The 18,886-nt window shown below is 40.9% G+C and overlaps 1 protein-coding gene across 2 annotated transcripts; it reads left to right on the forward strand.

Moving 5' to 3' along the window:
• The first annotated feature begins 237 nt into the window (after positions 1-237).
• Positions 238-18,220, forward strand: Nars (asparaginyl-tRNA synthetase). Of its 2 annotated transcripts, none has more exons than XM_008855368.3 (15): positions 238-389; positions 1,348-1,430; positions 3,475-3,540; positions 3,657-3,749; positions 3,835-3,924; positions 6,087-6,165; positions 7,521-7,591; positions 9,155-9,241; positions 11,078-11,299; positions 11,401-11,600; positions 12,171-12,306; positions 13,844-13,957; positions 15,948-16,079; positions 16,400-16,531; positions 17,053-18,220. In XM_008855368.3, the coding sequence occupies exons 1-15, from the start codon at positions 347-349 to the stop codon at positions 17,182-17,184; spliced, it is 1,680 nt and encodes a 559-aa protein (XP_008853590.1). In that variant the 5' UTR covers positions 238-346; the 3' UTR covers positions 17,185-18,220. The 2 variants fall into 2 exon arrangements, with proteins under 2 accessions (XP_008853590.1, XP_008853591.1); XM_008855369.3 differs by having other exon boundaries at positions 244-389; positions 1,351-1,430.
• Positions 18,221-18,886: the final 666 nt, after the last annotated feature.

Here is an 18,886-nt window from a genome sequence, read left to right on the forward strand (position 1 = left end):
TTCCGTACGGCAGAACCTGCAATGCCTATAGCTAGGAGCAGAGCAGGGAACTTGGGCGCTAGACCTAAGTGGTGAGGAAGGCTTCCCAACTCCGGAGACTCAACTGGGGCGGAACCCTCACAGTAAGGCGAAAGCAGCAAGAGCCTCGTGTTCAGACTGGAAGTGACTGCTTCCCTAAACAAATATGGCGTCTCTAGCGTCACTTGCCCACCTGCTATAGCCAATAGAAGCCTGAAGTTCCGCTGACTCACACCCGCGACTGCCGCACTGTATGATATGATGCAACGCCCCAGTCTAGGGAGGCTTCAGTACACATTGGAGTAACCCCGTGTTCGTGGTGCAGGTGATGTCCTTGGAGGTGACCAGGGCGACCGCAGGGATGGTACTAGGTGAGTGAGGCTCTGGATATGGCACGCTGCTCCCTCCGTAGAAGACAACTCTGATCCAGCCCACTTCCAGTGTGCTTCTCCTAGTGCCTGGAGCAGCGTGGGCGCACCCCAAGTATGTGGGGCCATGGGAGGAAGGGTCCTAGTTCATCACCTGGCCGCAGACTTGTGGTCCCGACCTGGTTCTGCGCCAGCCTTCTGGGTCCCTGGGCGGCATGGCGGCCGCTCTGGCCCAGCCCCAGCCCCACTGCGAACGTCTCGTGGTGCCGCAGGGACTGGGCGCTGCATGGAGCTCTGACCTACTGCAGCCCCCAAAGTATGCAGTTTTTCAGTTGGTCGTCAGGGAAGGATTTAAGAATTCTAATTCTCTTTCGGACAGCCTCGTTTTCTACTGAGATTTGCAGTAGTAAAAAGAAAATGTTTAAGAGACCTGAGCCCATGTTACATCCCAGACTTCTGAGTTGTGAGGCCTTCTGCTGTTTAACCGCAGAGCTTCGATTTACTTAGAGAAACAGAGAGAACTGGTGTTTTTATTTGATCTCTGCATTGGTACTGAATGTCCGATTTGCAGGTCTTGTTAAAGTTCATCCTCAGTACAGCCTTGTAAGATGGATGTTGTTTTCCTGATGAAGAAATAAGCACAGAAAGGTTAAGTAAATTCCCCCTCTTAGGGTACATTGTCCAATCAAGATATGACCAATTGAAAAATCCTGGCGTTATTATTGGACACTGAAGTATACAGAAGCAGTAATGAGTTAAAATGATGAAAAACTTCATTTAGAAAAGTTTCATAATTCATGATGTTAGGGAATGGGCTAGTCTTGAAAGATTTGAAAAATAGTATTACAAATCAAATGCTTTTTTGTTTACAGAGGGAGAGAATGGCTGATACTTGTAAAGTGTCTGAGAGTTATTGATGAGTGATAAGTAACTTCTTGTCATTTTTTTTTTTTAAAAAAAGCAGAACTATATGTCTCTGATCGAGAGGGAAATGACGCTACAGGAGATGGGACTAAGGAGAAACCATTTAAAACAGGCCTAAAGGTAATGTCTCATTAGGATAACAACTCTGCATTTAGTAATGACTGTCAATGATGTGTGACTTGCCAAAGATTTTGTTTCATTTTTTTGAAATTATATTTATTGGAGGGGCAAGCACATGCCACAACACACACATGGAATGTTAGAGAACAGTTTGCCCCAGTCGGTTCTATCCTTCCATCATGTGGGCTCTAGGAATCAGTTCCTCTTTTTATAGCTATACTACAGCATCAGTTATCAAATCCTCTGAAGTGTCTTCTCTTCTTTTAGGCCAGCTGGTCAGGCTTTGACATGTCATGATTAGGTCTTGCTTTTTTTTAAAAAAAAATTTATTGAATTTTTGCGTATTTCATACAGAGCATCTTAATCAACTCTATACCCTCTTCCCCATTGGTATCGGCCCACAGCCCCTCCCCGCTGGAATTCATACATTCTGTCATTTGTGTTAAGGCCTATCACATCAAGATAGTGTCCCCAGATGTCCCTCAGTGCAAATTCATCCAGTGAGGTCTAATCAGCCCATCTAGAGTCTCTCCCTTTAAGATGTTCAGCTCTTCCTCACCCAGTAATTCTTCAACTAAGATTGGGGCCTGCTGTCCATTTCCACAGTTCTAGGTCTTGCTTTTTAACTCTAAGAGGGAAGTCTTTCTTGACTCTTGGATTTGGAGATGCCTCCTGTAACTGATAACTTTAGGTAAACCTCAGAAGAATGCAACAGCGGAAGTGTGCCCTACTGATTTGAGGAGGGACAGTCTGGCTCTTTCCATATCAGTGGCATACAAGGAAGTATCAGTATATACTGTCAAGCAGTAAATGAATTCTGAGTGATCTACAGATGCAATTGTGTGTCCATGACCAATAGGGATAGATTGTACTCCTAAAACCATAGAAGGCCACATGATATGTGATCTTAGGGGACCATAGTTGGATGTGCAGTCTGTCATTGATTGACACATAGTTACCTGGTTCATGACCATAATCTAGAGACAACTTATTGAGAAAACAGTTCCCTCAGGGATTTTCAGAATATCCACATTCCCTGCTCTGCAGCAGTGAGTTGAACTAATGTCATTTAGGAAAAGTTAGGGGCTTTTTGTTGTTGTAGTTTGGGGAGCAATGAAGGAGATTTATTATTGGTCAATAATAGAAGTTGGAGATAAACTTGAGTCAGCTGCTTGGCCCTTAGAGATTGGGAGGCTGCAGAATATAAGAAATGAGAGAATAGTTTAAACTAATAAAGGAGAAATCTATGCATGTCTTTCCTAGGATTGAGTGGAGGATCTCCAGGTATATGGGTACTCTTGGGTTTTTTTTTTTTGTTGTCGTTGTTGTTTTAATGATTCTTTCCAGGATTGCCACAATGATTGTCAGCTCTCATGGGGGAATGGCGTGTCACTTAGCATGTAGATAGGATCATAATGGAGTTATAGTTGTCCACTGTGGCTCTGGCAACTATTTTAGATCCAACCAGTTAGCCCAGCCAAAGAGGCACTTCTGGCCTCCAGATATTGTGTCTATAAAGATAGATGGGATTAGGGTGCATAAAGTCAGTTATGTTACCTGCTGTACTCTGGAGAGCCAATCCCCACCTGTTTTCACTCATTGTTGAGGATTCAGAAGAGTGATGGTATGGCTTGTGTAACTTCCAAAGTGAATTTGGGCATCCTAAGGGGCCCATGACACCCCCAAGCTTTTGTTCTTTGCTGTGTCTTCTGTGTTAGCATGCCTGTGCCGGTCCTTGTAACCATTTTCAAGCCACTGCCTCTGCTCTGCTCTGCCTGGAGGTCCTGCATACTGTGCAACTGAACTTGCTGGGATTTTCTGTGGCAGGACCTGGGGGAGAGGGTGGGGTGGGGATAGAACAAACCTTCTGAAAGAGGCTCAACCTGTCATCCTGTCTACATTGAGTTTTGCCTTCAAGGATCTTGATGCTTCTTGGCTCTTGGCCATGTTCTAGATTGTTGAAGTTGACTCATGATTCAGGTGTTATTTCATTTATTCAGTGTTATGTAATGTTAAAAGAACTTTTTTTCTCTTCCTACCAAAGGCTTTGATGACAGTAGGAAAAGAGCCGTTTCCCACCATTTATGTTGATTCACAAAAAGAAAATGAGGTAGGGTACACCAAAAACTTTATGAGACTGTATTTTGTGAATAATAAATGTTCATTAGGACATACAAGTGTTGGAGATGCTACATGCCTTTTTTTTTTTTTTTTTCTCCTCTTTAGAGGTGGGATGTTATTTCTAAGTCACAGATGAAGAATATTAAAAAAATGTGGCATAGAGAACAGATGAAGAATGAATCCCGGGAGAAGAAAGAGGTGACTTTGAAATTTGCCGCTGTACACATTTTTAAAGTTACAAGACCGAAACCACGTTTACCAATTGCATTATTTTTAAAATTAGGCCGAAGATAGCTTACGAAGAGAAAAGAACCTGGAAGAAGCAAAGAAGATTACCATTAAAAACAATCCAAGTCTGCCGGAGCCGAAATGTGTAAGTGTGTATATCATTTCTGCTCTTCGTGGGCCTGGCTTCATCACAGTCCTCTTTCTGGGTTTGAGGGGCATGCTGCCATTTCTTGTTTTAATACGTTTTGTTTTTCCTTTTGGAAGTAGTAAAGAGAAAGAATGTTCTAGAGTGGTAAGGTTGGTTCTTTGGAGGTTCATTTTAGTATTGAGATAAGTCATTTTGTGATGAGCAGATTCTGTTCTGATCCAGCTCTGGCTGTGCTGTAATGCGGTAGGCAGATGATTCCACCCCTGTGCTATCAGTGTCCTCAGCATAAAATGAAAAGGTGGAAATCTGTGGGCTTTGTGTTTGGTTTTTTTGTTTTTGTTTTTCTTTTTTTAAATACATAAAAAGATGAGATTGTGCATTCTGGGTGATATGACTCTAGAGCTACAAGCATGAGTGTCTTTTTGGTTGTGAGCTGAGCCCTTACTGGCTGTGCCAAGCTCTGTTTTCCTCCTGAGAGACAGCAGTAGACAACCAAGTGAGGGAAGAACATGAGACTCAGCTATCCAGCCCAACTCTTTCCCAGTTCCATAGCCTGCTACTGATGTCAATCTTGACCAGTCAAGTCTGCTCCGAACTTCCTTCCTTCCTTCTGTGGGATTCTAAGAACTAGTAAATCTTGTCAGATGGGCTCAGAGAAAGGTTTTGTGAGGTATTAAAACACTACAAATATTAGCTGACTGTTAATAACATCTTGCTTTCTCTAGCTTAGAAAAAAAAGAATGTAATCTCATCTGTAGAATAATTTTAAATTCATGTTAAAAATCGTTTGGCCAGTTTAGGTACATGCTTGTCATCCCAGGGACTTGAAAATCTGAAGGAGGAAGATCCCTTGAGCCCAGAACTTGAGGCCATAGGCAACTAAACAAAAGCTACAGTTGTTTGGGGCCTGGGATCTAGTTCAGTGGTAGAGTATTTGCTTAAGGCCCTCGGTTCAGTTGCTGGCTAAAAAAAGAGGACAGGATTGTTCTGATTTAATTAACAAGAGTCCAGTTTCCCTTAAACATGTTGGCCACGGAAGGAATTGCTATCCTAAAACTAATTCAGTGACTACATAGTATCTTTCATTGACAAACTGGTTTATTGCAGTAGTTTTTATATGGCCAGTGATTCTTAGAACCCATGAGTGGTTTCCCCCTCAGCTCCAGTTCCATTGGAAACCACTTCTTCAGCAATATGTCCAATGAAGAAGCAGATCTGAGAATCCAACCATCTCCTGTTGTCAGACAAAAGATTTACAAAGCCATGAAAGTATCATTTTGTTTTGTTGTGAAAGTTAATTTTATTTTATTTATGTTTTTTTTATTATTTTATGTGTATGAGTGTATTGCCTGCATGTAGGTAAGTCCACCCGTGTCATGCAATGCCTGCGGAGGTCAGAAGAGGCTGTGGGATCCCCTGGGACTGGAGTTACAGACAATTGTTAGCTGCCATGTGGGGTGCTGGGATTCAAACCCAGGTCTTAAGAACAACCAGTGTTCTTAACCGCTGAGCCATCTCTTCACCCCGTGAAAGTTAATTTTAATGAAAGTATTTATGTTAATAAAAAATACACAAAAAAACGTATGATTCTGTGAAAGGATTACTCTTCCCTTCTATTTTGTCTGTAACCTGGATTGCTGACTCCTGAAAATGTGGCTTGGGTTTCCATGCTGTTTTTGCTGGCAAATTTATCATCGTTGACCCACATCCCCAGTGATGGAGTCTTTCTTGTTTCCATTCACCATCCCCTTCTCTTAGCTCCTCCCTCCTCCGTCCTCCCAAGTTGTCCAGTGTGTAGAGAGACTGTGAGGTTACAGAAGGACCCCTGCAGGCCAGGCCTGCTCTACTGTGGGGAGCAGGCATTGTACTTGTGACTACTTACATTCATTTGTTGACCGGTTTTCTGTAGCAGTGTCTGAAATATTTCTGAGTGTCTCTCATTGTCAATTTTGTACCAACAAAAACAACTTGGATTTTTTTTTTTTAATCACTCCAGTATAGTAAATTATTTGAATCTTAACCTACAGTAGACTGCCTCCAGTTTTGCATTATTTGTGATTGTTTTAAAAAATATTTTACTACTGTCTGTCAAATATTAGTGAAAATGTTGGTATGTGATAAATGGCATGCTTCAAGTAGTTTTCATTTTAATTTGACAGGTGAAGATTGCTGCGTTAGAGGGATATAGGGGCCAAAGAGTGAAGGTGTTTGGCTGGGTCCACAGGTTGCGTAGGCAAGGTGAGTGGGATGGCCTTGCTTTCCATCTTTTCAATGTTAAATAATCTCGTCTTAGATGAAGATGAACATGAAAACATCTACTTGGGCTTGCTTAGTTTTTTTGGTATGCTGTCTTTTTAAATGATGTAATGATTTGTAGCCTAAATTTGTTCCTATCTAATATGACTATTAAAAGTTTGAAAATTATTTTAAGTGCTCCTTTAACCATTAGCAACCACAATGCAGGAGGTATCTGGTAAATATTTGTCAAATTGAATTTTAATTATTTAATGAGAAGCAGGGATGTGTGTTATAAGGAAGGTCAGATCCTGATCTGAAACTTGACCATAGGATTTTTGTGTGTGTTTTAAAAAAATTTTTTTAGGTTAGCATTCTAGGTTTTCTTTTCTTTTTTTCCCCCTTTTCATGTGCCTGGGTGTATGTTGTATGCATATGTGTGTGAATGTTTGCATGTGTGTGGGTACATGAATGTAGAGGCCCAAGGTTGATGCCTGGAATCATCCTCGATTTCTCTTCCATCCTATGTGTTGAAGCAGGGTCTCAGCCAAACGCAGAGCTCCCTGGTATGCCTGGTCCAGCTAGCCAGTGTGCTCTGGGGACCACCTGTCTGCCTTCAAGGGGCTGGAAGTCTAGGCGAGCCGCCATGCCCACCTGACCTTTGCCGAGTTCTGGGATCTGAGCCCTGCCTGCTCCTCATACTTGCTTGACAGGCATTTTAACCACTGAACTCTCTTCTCGGCCCCAGCTTCCTAATTATCAGTTTGTAACAGTTCACTGTAAATGATTATCAAATCTTTCATAAAGAGAATGGGACATAAATAGTGTTTCTCTTCACTATTTAATGTGCCTTCCTCTGAGTGTTCGACCTTGTTCTGCACATCACATGGGATTTGGGTAAAGATGGCTTAATCCCTCAGCTCATGGCTGGCTTGCTGTCCCATGATCATGTGGACCGTGTGAGGATCATATAAGATTAGAAAGTAGCCCAGCGTGGTGGGCCTTTAATCCCAGCACTCGGGAGGCAGAGGCAGGCGGATCTCTGTGAGTTCAAGGCCAGCCTGGTCTACATAGTGAGGTCCAGGACAGCTGGGGCTACAGGGAGACCCTGTCTCAAAAAGACAAAAAAAAAAAAAAAAAAAAAAAAAAAAAAAAGATTAGAAAGTGCAGTACACAGAAAATGAAATGCTTTGCTAATAGACTGTACAACAGTGTTGCTAGGGATGGCACTTAAAGGGAAGAGCTGTGGAGAGGTTGGGATTCCAGTGTTTTGGAGTTTACTTTTACATAAGATGAAATTACTACAGAGTATTCTGGAGTCCCTTGATACTGGCTCAATTTCTGTTTCTCATTTCTAGGAAAGAATTTAATGTTCCTGGTATTGCGGGATGGTACAGGTTATCTTCAGTGTGTCTTGTCAGATGAATTGGTAAATATTTTCTCATACTTAAAGCCGAAAGTTGTTTTTTTTTTTTTTTTTTTTTTTTTTTTTTTTTTTTTGTAAGTTTTGAGGATTTTAAGATCAGTACACATATTTTAAATTTTTGCCATGTTCACTATGAATACATGTATCAAAACCTGTTATATTATAAGCATAAAAAAGTTTTGTTAATTACACCTCAGTAAAGCTAGGAAAGAAAGCTTTTATTATGAAAAATTTCCAAAACATAAAAACTTAGAATAATGTGAAGAATGTTGCTTGAGTAATTACCCGTTTATGGTAGATCCTGTTAACAGTGTTTCCCCAGATACCACATCTGTAGCAGTGCCCCTTTTCCTTCTCTTTCCTTTATGACCCAATTCATTTGTTCAAGAAAACCTGAGAAATTGCCCTTTAGAGCCTCACATTCTGGGTTTGTGTAGTTCCAGCCTTGTGTTGTCATTTAGCATACTCCTCTGCTAAGCATTTTATAAATGGAAGTGGGGGTTGGGTTTTTTAGTTTGGTTTCTTTGCTTTTATGAAAACTCCATGCACAAAGCTCTGTTCTTTCATTTGTGTCAAGAGGCACACAGTGGCCTATTGTCTTTTTGTAATTAGGGGCTTTAGGTGTGTTACTTACTTTTCTGTTGCTGGGATAAACACTGTGACCAAGGCCATTTATAGAAGGAAGAGGTCTTTGAGCTTACAGTTCCAGAGGGCTGAGTGGATGGGGAGGCATGGCAGGAGGCAGCCAGAGCAGAAAGCTGAGCACTTGTATCTTCAAGCAGGTACAGGAGACAGAAACCCACCCCCAATGACATACTTCTGCCAGCAAGGCTACAATTCCTAAGGGTTCCATGACCCTCCCCAAACAGTGCCACTAACTGACCAAGTGTTCAAATACTTGGACCCTGTGGGAGACATTCTTATTCAGTCCATCACAAGTTATTGCACTGTTGTCAAGTTACCCACCATTTCTCCGGATGACTTTAGCATGTGCTGGTCATCACAAGGTCTGGATATTTTTAAGTGATGAGGACTAGTGTCATCAGTACTTACATGTATGTAAAGGGGAACCTCTGTGCACATTCATGACACATTCTGAGAAATGCATTAGGAAGCTATTTCATTGCACAAATATCAGAGTGTACTTAAATGTAGCTATGATATCATTAGGTAATATGATCTTTTGGGGTGACTGACCATGTATGTGGTCCATTGTTGATAGAAACATGTAGTGCGTGGATGTTTCATAGATCTATCTCTCACAAAATGGCTATTTTTTATTAATATTATAAATCAGTGGTGAGCCAGGGTGGTGGCACAAACTTATATAATCTTAGCACTTGGAAGTAGAGGCAGGAGTTCAAGGCTAGACTTGCTTACATATTGAAGGCCAGCCTGGGCTAAATGAGACCCTGGCTCAATGAACTAATAATTCATGGTAGTCTTATTGTTTATTTTACTAATATTTGACAGAGAACTTATTTGTAAATAATTTCTTTAACTCTCTATATTAGAATATTTCAGTATCAACATGAATAGCCTAATTTGAACTTTGGTTTTTTACAGTGTCAGTGTTACAATGGAGTAGTCTTGTCCACAGAGAGTAGTGTGGCAGTATATGGCATTCTAAACCTAACTCCAAAAGGCAAACAGGTAAATGAGGTGAACTCATGGGGGGAATGAGTAAGGGTTTAGTAGTTCTCCAATGGCCTTAGTGTTTGACTTTTAAAAACTTAAGCATGCCATATTGTTTTTCAGTAAAATGTATACACTACACATTTTGTCTTAGTTTGTTTTCTGTAGCCATCACAGAGTACCACAGACTGGGTAATTTATGAAGAAGAGAAGTTTATTGTAGTTCTGGAGACTGAGAAATCCAAGGCAGAGGGGCTGCATCTGATGAGGGCCTTCTTGCTATGCCATAACTGGGCTGAAGGCACCATAGTGAGAGAATGCATCTGAGAGAGCGATCAGGACGGGGCTGAACTCACTTGTATGGCAAACTCAGTCTCATGATAACTAGCAACTAAACCACCTTTGCGATAGTAACATCAGTCCATTCATGCCGGCAGAACTCTTGTGGACACCTCCCCATGCTGCTGTAGTAGTGATTAAATTGCAGCAGGACTTTGAGAGGGAACAGACAAACGGGCAGAACTCATGTGACCAAAAGAACTCAGGTTTCCAGCCTCACAGAATTACTTAATGATCCTCATGGGTTGTCTAGCCACTTTGCAGCCAGTATAATGTTTCAGTTAGGTAGGAATCAAAACTTAACCTACTGTACTGCAAATTGCAGAAAACAGTAGTCCAGACCCTAGCTGAAGGCACATAACAGTCCAGTTACAGTTACCTGTTGGTAATTACAGCTCAAATGACTACTGTGGTTGTAACTGTTGTCTAGGAAAGGAAACCAATAAATGTAGCATATTAACCACAAGAGGGCGCAAACACTCCTGATTACCCAGAAACTGATAAGAGTCTCAGAGTTAGCATAAAAGAGCCTGTCCTGTAATAAAATGGGATCTGATTTAAGTTCATTGAACTTTCCATGTAAGTAATGTGATTGCAGAACGGAGTGGTTGTCGTGGCATGATTTGCTGTCCAGTGTTTGACACCAAGATAATTACATGTTCTGTGGATGTCAGGCTTTTAGAATGAATTGCTCTCTGTAGACTCATTAAGGAGAATTTTGATTCTCTTTTCTTCCTTCAGATAGTTAGATATCAGATGAATAGCTTTTAATAAAACCTTTCTATTTCAATTTTTATTATTTTTCATTATGTATGTGTCTGTGTGTGGGTACAAGTGTCCCCAGAGGACAAAGGCATCAGATCCCTTGGAGCTGGAGTTACAGGCAGTAGTGAGCCATCCAACATGGGTACTGGGGACCAGATTCTGCCCTCTGTAGGGAGCAGTATGTACTCTTACCCACTGAGCGTCTCCAACTCCACATTTAAAATTTTTAAATCTGGTTAAGTATGTCAATTCAATAGGCAAAGCTAGAAAAATAAACCATGATTTTAATAGTTGTGAGTTTACTCCAGAGCATGGAGTTAGAGTTGATTTTATTTCTCAGTATATGCTTTTCTATTTACAGCGTGTGTGTGTGTGTGTGTGTGTGTGTGTTTACATGAAAAGAAGTATTAAATGTAAAAATATCAATATTAAACTCCGTTCCGCCAGACGTGGTGGTGCACACCCTTAGTCCCAGCACTCAGGAGGCAGGGGCAGGCGGATCTCTATGAATTCAAGGCCAGCCTGGTCTACATAGTTCCAGGCCAACTGGGGCTACAGGGAGACCCTGTCTCAAAAAGAGCCCCCCCCCCCAAAATAAAAAACAACAACTCAGTTCTTGGGTCTGTTTTGGTTAAAGCAAAATTTGGTAAAATTCATAAAATTTTTACCAAAAAATGTGACATAAATTAAAATCTTCAATACTGTTAATTTTTAGTTTTTGTTTCTCCCCTCTGCTTTTTAAAAATATAGGCTCCAGGGGGCCACGAGCTGAGCTGTGATTTCTGGGAACTGGTGGGCTTGGCTCCAGCTGGAGGAGCTGATAACCTGATCAACGAAGAGTCTGATGTCGACGTCCAGCTCAACAACAGGCACATGATGATCCGAGGAGAGAACATGTCCAAAATCCTGAAGGCACGGTGCATGGTCACCAGGTGCTTTAGGGATCACTTCTTTGACAGGGGGTACTATGAAGTAAGTGTGTGTTACATAGCATACTTTGCAAATGATACGTTTGTTCCATTTGGAAACTCAGAACAGTGCCCACAGCAGACCCTGTTTCCTCCTGGGACTAGGTTACTCCTCCAACATTGGTGCAGACGCAGGTAGAAGGTGGAGCCACACTCTTCAAGCTTGACTATTTTGGGGAAGAGGCATTTTTGACCCAGTCCTCTCAGTTGTACCTGGAGACCTGCCTTCCAGCCTTGGGAGATGTTTTTTGTGTTGCCCAGTCATACAGGGCAGAACAGTCCAGAACACGAAGGCACCTGGCTGAGTATGAAATCATTTTATTTATTTTTAGAAAATGTCTTTAGGGAAGAACTCGTGGTATAGATAAATGTTGTTTGTGTAAACCATTTAGTGTATTACAGGTTTAGTGGGAGAACTGGTTAAGAAGCTTGGCCTCAGGCTAGGGATGTGGCTCAGTTGGTGGAGTGCTAGCTTAGCATGCCTGAGGCTTTGGGTTCAATACTCCACATAAAACTGGGTGCAGTAGCATATGCCAGTAATCTCAGCACTTGGGAAATGGAGGCAGGAGGATCAGAAGTTCAAGGTCATCTCACTACATAGTGAGTTCAGGGCCAGCTGAGCTATGAGAACCTGTTTCCAAAGGAAATGGAAAGGAATTTGACCCCTTAGGCCATAGCCAAGCTCTGTTTTCTCACTTCGTTTTCATCCTTCTTGTGCTCAGGCCAGTGGGGTATCGAAAACTAATCTGCAGTGTAGGGAACTGGTTAGAGTACTAGACTTGTACCTTTGTAGACAGTTTCCCAGTGCTCAAACTTCGCTTACGAGAAGCTTAATGTAAAAGAAGAGCAACTCTGACCCAAGGCTTGTTCTTCAGATACACGCACATAGAAGCTGAGTGCCCTTTCCTGACCTTTGAGGACCTCCTGAACCGGTTGGAAGACCTCGTGTGCGATGTGGTGGACAGAGTCCTGAAGTCACCTGTGGCGAGCATAGTGTATGAACTCAACCCGGTAGGTGTAGCGTTCTTCTGGAAATTAAAGAATTGGCTTTTTTTTTTTTTTTTTTCATTATGACAGTGAAATCACTGTTCACCTTTGAAAACTTAAAAGTTGGTAATTGGTAATTGTCAATAATTTTACAGTTTAGCTTCTAGAAGAGGAGGTTCATAGTGTTTTCCATTTTAGAAATATGTATCTAGTTTCCTAACCTGAAATAATCTTTCATAATAATGATTGGTGGGGGTTTTGTTTCTTCTGTATTTTATTTATTGCTGTACATGTGTATGATGGTGGGGGTCCCACCCACGTCATGATTTCAAATGGAGGTCATAGGCTAGAGCATTTGTGGAGTCAGTTATCTCCTTCCACCTCTATGTGGGTTCCAGGGACCAAACTCAGGTTTTTAGCACTAGGTCATCTCGCTGGCCACCTATGTTTGTTTCTTTAAATTTAATTTAATTTTATGTACGTGTGCACACGTGTGCATGTGTATGCAAGTAGGTTTTCTTCTTTCAGGAGGGTTCCAGGGTTGAACTCAGGTCTTCAGGTCTAGTGGCAAGCACCCTTACCGGCTGAGCCACCTTGATAGCCTTTGTTGCTTTTTAAATAAGATTTTTTTTTTTTTAAATTGGCGCACGCCTTTAATCCCAGCACTCGGAAGGCAGAGGCAGGCGGATCTCTGTGAGGTTGGGGCCAGCCTGGTCTCCATAGCAAATCCAGGCCAGCTAGGGCGCAATGGGGACCCTGTCTCTAAAAGAGTAAAAAAAAAAAAAAAAGTTTTTATTTTTATTATATTTATGTGTATGAGTGTATTGCCTACATGCATGTAATGCACCTATGTTGTGCATTGCCTGCAGAGATCAGAAGAGGGTGTCAGATTCCCCTGCAACTGGAGTTAAGGATGATTGTTAGCTGCCATGTGGGTGCTGGGAATTGAACCTGGGTCCTCTGAAAGGCAGCCAGTGCTCTTAACCTCTGAGCCATCTCCCCACTTCTTTTTTAAAGATTTTTTAAAAGAAATATTTTGTTATTTTTATTATTTTATGTGGATGAGTGTATTGAGTGCATTCATGTAAGTGCACTCATGTTGTGCAATGCCCACAGAGGTCAGAAGAGGATTGGATCCCCTGGAACTGGAATTATGGATAGTTGTTAGCCACCATTTGGGTGCTGGGAATCAAACCCCTGTCCTTTGCAAGAGCAGCCAGTGCTCTTAACCACTGAACCATCTCTTCAGCCCAGTTTCTTTTTTTTCTTTTAATTATGTATTCATGTGTGTCTGTAGGTGGGTATGTACACAGGGCTTTTCAGAGGCCAGAATGGGGTGTGCGGCCCCCTGGAGCTGGAGTTACAGACAGTTGTGAGCTGCTCAACGTGGGTGCTGGGAGCCAAAATCGTCCCCTGCCAGGACGGTATTTGCTCTTACCTCCTGCCATTTCTCCTTGTTTATTTTTCTTAATAGCCATTTCAGTGTGTGTATATATATACACACATATATATATGTATATATATATATATTGATCACACTGCATTTTTCATTTTACTCTAGAACTTCAAGCCTCCCAAACGGCCTTTCAGACGGATGAATTACTCAGATGCTATAGTGTGGCTGAAGGAGCACAATATAAAGAAAGAAGACGGGACTTTCTATGAATTTGGAGAAGTACGTATCCCTTTCTTGTTACTGCAGAAGGTCCTGTGCGCTTGAGTAGATCGCCAATTTTGATAACTTAGTGACGCAGAATGCGTCTGCTTCTCCTCAGAATCAGTGGTAATACCAGAACCTAGCTCTTAGAGTTGTCTGCGTTCCCCATATAGTGGACTTCAGAACTGTCTTCTGTGGTGTTCCACAAGCATAAAGAGTGTTCCTTCTTTCACATACCAATATCCTCTCATTCTTCCATGATCATTTCTCCATCCTTGACTTTCAAACTTCTTTGCAAGTGTCCAGGCTAGGAGGGATGCACTAGAAGGCTGTGGGCCCTTTGAAATTACATGCAAAATGCTAGGATTTATGTATATTCCATTCATAGAACAAGTATCTAGTGTGGTCCAAGGGCGTCATTTCCCCAAAAGTAGATGGAAAAAAATAGCTAGTTTTTAAAATACAAAACCAGGAGAGAAGGCCTTAGTGAGGAAGGTGACCTGATGTTCAAGATAAACTCAGCATATTGGTTTTGCTTGGTATATACACTCTCAGCATGAATTTGAGATGTCGCTAATTTGGACCTCTATACATTTAACTGTTATAAGTGTACAATTTGAAAATATTTTACACGTGAAATGTGAGTAGGTACGACTCACTAGAGTTTTGCCTTGGTTTTAGATATATCCTTTTTTTAGCGTAGAGTTTTAAAATCTCTATTTTACAAGTGAAATGTGAGTAGCTGTTACTAGAGTTTTGCTTTGGTTTTATGAAGAGAGCAAACAATATGCCAGGTTGCCACACATCACCCTTACTGTCTTTTAAATTCAGTTTATGATGTATAACAGAATTTTGAACTGAAGTTTTGAGTTTTAGTATACTTAGTACTTAGTGTGATAGAGTGGGGAGAGCACAGCTATAGGGTCTTAAGGTCCCCATCCCCCAGCTGGGCATAGCTCCTCTCTTCTGTCCTGACCTGCTGTGTAAATGAAGGCCAGGAACCCAACTTTTTGCTTTGCCATCTCTATCTTGGAGGTGACATCCTCTTGGCAAGCCCTCTCAGACTAAATGAGGTCAGTCCTAGGCCAGTCCTGGCATAGGAAGCCCTTGTGTAGCCAGTTCTCATTCTGTTACATAGGGCTGTAGCATTGCTGATTGGTCTTCAGGCCTTTTCCAGGTGTGCAGTAATCTCTTGCAGAGCCTGAGTGTGTGAGGCAGATACAGGCTAAGCGAACAGAGTTCTCCCACTCATCCTTTTGTCTCTCTATAGCTGAGAGGGCATTGGGCTTCAGCGACTAGAGTAGGTCATTGCTCAGCTCTGATTCAGTTCTTAATTAAACAAATCAATGAGTCTTGTCCAGCTCTCTCAGTCAGTTTTTAGGGACAGGGACAGGAGTTTCAAGTTCTAACTTGGATTTATTTGTGGTTTACTGAAGGATGTTTTGAGATAGAGGCTGATTTAGCTTGGTTCGTCAATCATCTAACATTTCCTGGCTAACCATACTAGGTGGTGATAATACAAACTTGACATTGGTTATTTGTCTACTGACTTTCTACCATTAAAGGCATAACTGATTTATTATAATAGGAAAGAAGAAAGGTTGCTAACGGGAGTGTTTAGAGATGAGTGTCAGTACCATCCTCCACAGACAGTGCTGTTTTGGAGCATGTGCTGATTGCCTGCAACTTTATGAGACTAAGTGGACTGCATTCACTTGAGCTTGATACTGGGCAGTATCTGGTCACAGAGGGGTCATTTCTCAGTCCGCACACAGCACACTACTTGAGCTATATTGAGGGAGAAGATCTTATTCATTTAATACTTAATTGTGTGAGTTTTATTTCTTTTAAAAAAATTTGTTCCTTACATGAATGTGTGTGGGTTATAGGCTGGTGTGCATTCTTTATGTTGCATTAGCGTAGTAAGGACTGGCTGACCTGGATGAAAGAGCTGTTTGTCTGGATGCATTTTGAGTTTTAAATGCTAATGAAATTTATTTAACCTTAGGATATCCCAGAAGCTCCTGAGAGACTGATGACAGACACCATTAATGAACCAATCTTGCTGTGTCGATTTCCCGTGGAGATCAAGTCCTTCTACATGCAGCAATGTCCTGAGGATCCCAGACTTACTGAATCTGTCAGTTTGTGATTCCTAGAGTATTAGAAAATTTGCTTTTTAAGGGACTGGGAACTGCCATTTGGGATAAGATATATAATATAGCTCATAGCAAATATTTCATAATCTAGAATGACAGTAATAAAGGAAAAAAGTTTTCTTCCCCTAACTGAAGTTTACATATTTTGTTAGAAAATTTGAATAATACTTGAATTTTACATGACCACAGTGATTCCTTTTGAGATAAGAGCTTAATTATAGTTTTCATTTATGTGCCGTGATCATGTCTGATAGACTGGTAATAATTGTGATTTTTTTTTTTTTTCTTTTAACATTTAAAGGTTGATGTGTTGATGCCCAATGTTGGTGAGATCGTGGGAGGCTCCATGCGTATCTGGGATAGTGAAGAAATTTTAGCAGGTTATAAAAGAGAAGGAATTGACCCCACTCCTTATTACTGGTACACAGATCAGGTAAAAACAATTGTTCAACTTCTTTACATTTTTTTTTTCACTGTAATAGTTCTGTGTGCATTGAAATGCTCAGAAGGAGAGAATTCCTCGTAGTTAGTGGGCATTCAGATATGCTGTATTTCACTTCATGGTTATAATACTGGAGCATGAGAATATTGTCATTGTCTCTTTGGCCAAGTTATTTGTTGATTGCTTTTGTAAATTTCCTTACTTGCTGCAATTTTCAAAAAAAAAAATATGTCTTTAGGCCCTCCCAATATCTAGTGCTGTCTTTCAGTTTTGTTTGATTAATGGAGATCCTGACCTAATTTAAAAGGTTGAAGTCCCTTCTTTCCAGAGTGGGTCTTAGTCCCTGGCATAGTTTTCATACTGAATTATTCCTTTCCATGTGATTTATCAAGGCATATTGATTATAGGTTCATTTATTATTGCAGTGAGCTAACTCATTGTGGAAGTTAACTTTTTAACTTTATTAGATAAAATTTTAAACTTATTTATTCTTTCTCTTTCTTATTTAACAGAGAAAATATGGCACATGTCCTCATGGAGGTTATGGCTTGGGCTTGGAACGATTCCTGACTTGGATTCTGCATAGGTATCACATCCGAGATGTTTGCTTGTACCCTCGATTTGTCCAGCGCTGCAAGCCATAACCAGGTCCTCCTAAAGCATGAAGTGAACAGACCGCCTCTCCAAAAGAGCCAATAGTCAAAATCATCCCTTGGTTTTCCGTCGGGTATCACTGTTTCTGTCTTCTCTGTATTTTCTTCCCATTACTATAAAAACTAGACAATGTTACTTAACATGTCCCTTTAATAAAAATACCCATTACAAAGTTTGGAGGAAATATGTGATGTCACTCGTTAGTAATGGAGACCTCAGCATTTTATCCTGATATGAGTTGTAAGTACTATGCTAAATATACCATTTGTAATTGGATAGTTTTTAATTATGGCCTGACATTCCAGTAACTTCATCTTCTTGTTTTTTTTTTAAGTGTAACTGGAATTCTTTATTTTAATGTAAATCTTTAGATGTTATAAAAAACATCTAAAGGGGGAGTCAAACATATGGCAAAAGTCTAGTGTTACAGTGCAGCCAGCAGTACCTAGCACATAGTCATTTACATCAGCTATTAATATTTTCTAAGTTCATTTAGCACTTTTAAATCTGAGTGTATGAATTGGTATGAAAGAACTTATGAAGGTGGAATTGCCTTAAAATGTACAATGAGCAAATTTGGATGAGTGTTATTTAAATGATCCAGAGCAACTCCTTTAGCCTTAGTTCAAGATAAAGAGGTAGCACATGCCTTCAATCACAGTAATCCTAAGGCAGAGGCAGAGGCAGGCAGATCACTGAGATTGAGACCAGTGTGGTCTACATAGCAAGTTCCAGGCCAGCTGGGGCTACCAGGAGACCCTGTCTCAAAAAAGGGAAGAAACAGACTGGGCTTAAGATAAATTAAGATTAATACATCCTGAAAGAATTTGCAGCTGGAATCTTAGCAATTGTAGGTGGCTAATATCATCCCTGCCACATCCTTAGATCATCTGTGCTGTCCTATGAACACACAGCAGGCTTTCTGAAGGACTTTAGTGCAGTTGATTAATTCTCCTATAAATGCATGCCTTGTGTTCTCAATAGGCTGTATTCCCACTAATGAATAAATGAACACTCATAAAAATGCTTTGCTGGCTTATTTTCTCAGAGCCGAACATCTCTGTCTGACATTTCATATCTTTTTAAATGTTTATAGTCTGTCATGATATGCATATGTAAAAGTAGATACTGAATTTTAGAATCACTAAAGTAACATGATAATTAAAAGGAATGATTTTTTAAAAATTAGATACTTGAGTTAGTACTTTTTTGATGATTATTTTAAACATACTATCTTTTATCCTATTTTGCTGCTAACTGAATTGATAGGTGCAAATGGGTCATTTGCGATCTGGTTGGCTTGAATCTTTAAATGAAATACCTGGAGGAGTGTGAGTGAGCTGCAGTTGGGTTCAGCTGGCCGGTTGGTTTGCTCTGTATTTAAGTGAAGAGGTTAGGTTCAGTTAGCCTGAATTTTGACTGTATAAATAGGTTAACAGTTAAAATACTAAAAGAGAGCCAGTATTATGTGAGGTAGGGGAGTCAGGTCATAGCGACCTGGGGCCACTGCAAACCTCATTTTGGGTGCCTTATTCTTCTCACTGTGTGGTTCTCTACTCCAAGTACCACAAATGCCATCCCTCATCTCTTCCAAGGACTAGCTTGCAGATACCTTTGGTTGGTTGTGTTCCTGCCCTCCTGAAGCTCTCCTCGCTGGGCTCCTGTCTCATGGTTCTTCTTCTTTGAACCTGT

This window comes from Nannospalax galili, unplaced genomic scaffold (genome assembly GCF_000622305.1).
Source record: "Nannospalax galili isolate Female #2095 unplaced genomic scaffold, S.galili_v1.0 scaffold567, whole genome shotgun sequence".
Classification (NCBI taxonomy): domain Eukaryota; kingdom Metazoa; phylum Chordata; class Mammalia; order Rodentia; family Spalacidae; genus Nannospalax; species Nannospalax galili.

Excerpts from the sequence above, each read along its gene's own strand:
- Nars (XM_008855368.3), top strand. The coding sequence starts at position 347 with ATGTCCTTGGAGGTGACCAGGGCGACCGCAGGGATGGTACTAG. Across the intron at positions 1,431-3,474 it reads CATTTAAAACAGGCCTAAAG|GCTTTGATGACAGTAGGAAA; the intron begins GTAATGTCTCAT and ends TTCCTACCAAAG. Across the intron at positions 3,750-3,834 it reads AATCCCGGGAGAAGAAAGAG|GCCGAAGATAGCTTACGAAG; the intron begins GTGACTTTGAAA and ends TTTTAAAATTAG.